At 49.1% G+C, this 2,817-nt stretch overlaps 1 protein-coding gene across 1 annotated transcript; it reads right to left on the bottom strand.

Moving 5' to 3' along the window:
- Nucleotides 1-231: 231 nt before the first annotated feature.
- LOC119305117 lies at nt 232-2,003 on the bottom strand. Its single transcript, XM_037581727.1, has 4 exons — nt 1,779-2,003; nt 1,595-1,663; nt 1,267-1,431; nt 232-1,148 (listed from the first exon to the last, which is right to left on the bottom strand). The coding sequence occupies exons 3-4, from the start codon at nt 1,396-1,398 to the stop codon at nt 804-806; spliced, it is 477 nt and encodes a 158-aa protein (XP_037437624.1). The 5' UTR covers nt 1,399-1,431; nt 1,595-1,663; nt 1,779-2,003; the 3' UTR covers nt 232-803.
- Nucleotides 2,004-2,817: the final 814 nt, after the last annotated feature.

Below are 2,817 nucleotides of genomic sequence, written 5' to 3'. Positions count from 1 at the left end.
CTGCATCAAAAAATCTGGCCGGACCAAAATCACAGCTGGTCACACCTCACCTGAACCCCGGCGGAATACATTCATATACGTCAGCGGTTGCCGGAATGAATGAAAAACCATGGCTCACTCCACAACCATAAACAGCATGAGCGAGGGATGAAAATAGATATAATTAAACTTTAGTAACAATTTCACCAACATCAACTATACCGAAGCTGGATCATATATAACTCCGTCATCTGTGATAATCATAATGCAGGGAAATGAAAAGGTCTAATATATACATCAAAGCCGGCCACAATCCAGGCTATTTATATAGCTCACATTACACAAACAGTACTAAGTAGTACTCCCTCCATTCCATAATGTAGTGCCTATAGATTTTTGTAAAAGTCAAACTTTGCCAACTTTGACCAAGTGTATAGAGAAAATTGTCTACATCTACAATACCAAACATGTATATTTTGAAAATATCACTCACGATGTATCCAATAAGATGCATTTGGTATTCTAGATGTACCTACTTTTCTCTATATACATGGTCAAAGTTTGTAATGTTTGACTTTTGTAAAAATCTATAGGTACTACATTATGGAACGGAGGGAGTATATAGTCAGACCCATCCAATTAACACTAGGTAAATTCAGACATAGCGCACTCCATCAATGGTCGTAGCATAATGCATACTCTACTTTCTTATTCCATCACTTCATCAGTACCTCATGAACGAACATCAGTTGATCCATGGACATATCTGCAGCTTGCTGAACTAATCGATCGGCTGCCTACGCACTGCTGCTTTGCCCTGCTCATCAGTTGTCACCTCCCAGGAGGAGGCCAAGGAAGTAGAGCAGGTCGCCCCATAGGAAGAAGGCAATGTACGCGGTGCACAAGATCCTGAGCAAGACGTATCCAGGGCAGTCAGCGGCGAGGAGGAGGCGGACGGCGGCGACGTACATGCAGTGGCCGACGAAGGCGACCACGAGCGCGAGGTAGGCCAGGGCGTGGCGGACCCAGCGGCGGCGGCACGACAGGTGCAGCGCCAGCGCCGCCGCGGCCGCCTGGAGTACGGCGCAGCGCAGCATCCAGAGACAGAGGGCGCTCTCCTGGGCGGCCTTGGCGTCCGTCCACTGGACGCACCGCAGGGCGAAGGAGGACTGCACCCACGCAGACCAACACCACACCACGGTCCACACCCAAGCATCAACATGATGAATCCATCGGAAATTCGGAATGTCCATCATCCAGCGAAGCTGCTCTAGTTGCGTAGAGTACCTGGAGGAGTGCGTAGGTGACCGCGTGGCCCACGGTGAAGCAGGCGTTGTAGAGCGCCCATCTGCTGGCCCGCTGGACGGTAGCTGGAATGGTCTTCTCGGCCGCGGTCACAAGCTTCTTGTTGCCGTCCATGGTGACGGTGGATCCAAGCTTCTAGTTTTCTGTCTGCAAATGAAACAAGAAGAAATATTTCAGTGAGAAGATTGAGAGGAGAACACGGTTAGTTGGTTGGCTTAATTTTTCAACTGCTGAGAAGATTTCAGTGAGAAGATCCAGAGGGAGTAGATCCGACGAGCTAGGCTAGCTAGGGGTGGAAGGGGGGACTCACCGTCAGTGGTCGGATGGCTTGGTGTGCTTGCTTCTGGAGGAGTCTTGCTGTACTGTTAAATTTTCCTTTCTGCAAAAGAAACAAGAAGAAAGACTTTTAAAGATGGAACACACATTCATCGAGAGGGAGGGTGAGTAGATCCAACGAGCTAGAGCTAAGGAAGACGGAAGGGGAGGGGACTCACCCTCACTGCTCGGATGGCTATGACTTGTGGTGCCGGCTGGAGCGCTAGCTAGCTATTTGGGAGCTGTTTATGTAGCCTCTTGACGCAGCGGCTATACTCCGGTCTGATGAAAGCCAGGGAGGGAGAAGGGAGTCTCGCCCTCGAGTGGAGTGCGGTCTGGGCAGTGAGGAAACAACCGGGAAGCTGCCTGCGTTGTAGCTTTTTCAACTAGCATAGGCCTATGCATCTTTCATCTTGCCCATTTGGCAGTCCCAGAAATAATGTGCCGTTTTGCTGGCCATGCTCTATGACTAGAGCTACATTACATGCATGTCACTGCAATGCTCTATCTTTACCAAGAACGTACGAGTGGTGGGGCTCCAATGCTCAACAACGTTTGCTACTCCAACCACCCGTCAATAATAACCGAAAAAGTGTAATAATGACTGCTGACAATGACCTACACGGTCTCCATCACCAATCTTTTTCTTTTGGCCAGATCAACAAACCAAACCAAATCTATCAAAACAACAATCAAATCATACCTGCTCAAGCTTGACAGCGAGCAACTGAGCCAGCTAGTTTGCTTTCTCCAGGTGAAATGGTCACTATTTGTCCCTTTCGAACACATGGAAGATCAACCCATCAAAAATCCAACTTCAGAGGTTTCAACGCTTGAAACATCCTGGCTAATTAATCCCTCACATGCAAGCTCAAGAAAAAACATATCCCTAGCATGCTCACAATTCACCGAACGACTATTACTATGGTCGATAAAATTGATGCAGCATCAAATAAGATTCTAAGGGCATCTGCAACGCTGGCCCTCAAACTGCCCGCATCTGGCCAGACCTATTTGTCGTCCAACACCGTACTTTATCATTCTGCAGTAGTGTGAACCGCCGTCAAGTAGGACTCTGACACCCCCGGCCCACTCAAATCCCCCTTCTGGCCCACTTCTCATCCTTTCCTGCTCGGTCTCGCTTGCTTTGCATCCACACTCTCCTCGCCTACCGCCGCCGTTGTGCCTCTCCGGCGGCCACCGAGACATCGTAGGGCG

The sequence above is a fragment of the Triticum dicoccoides genome, chromosome 5B (genome assembly GCF_002162155.2).
Source record: "Triticum dicoccoides isolate Atlit2015 ecotype Zavitan chromosome 5B, WEW_v2.0, whole genome shotgun sequence".
Classification (NCBI taxonomy): domain Eukaryota; kingdom Viridiplantae; phylum Streptophyta; class Magnoliopsida; order Poales; family Poaceae; genus Triticum; species Triticum dicoccoides.
The sequence above is the reverse complement of the archived record's forward strand: the minus strand, read 5'-3'. Positions and strand labels throughout refer to the sequence as shown.

Bases quoted from the DNA above. Each gene is read 5' to 3' on its own strand.
- LOC119305117 (XM_037581727.1), bottom strand. From the start codon at position 1,398: ATGGACGGCAACAAGAAGCTTGTGACCGCGGCCGAGAAGACCATTCCA. The intron at 1,149-1,266 runs GTACTCTACGCA...GCGTGGGTGCAG, and splicing joins TCACCTACGCACTCCTCCAG to TCCTCCTTCGCCCTGCGGTG.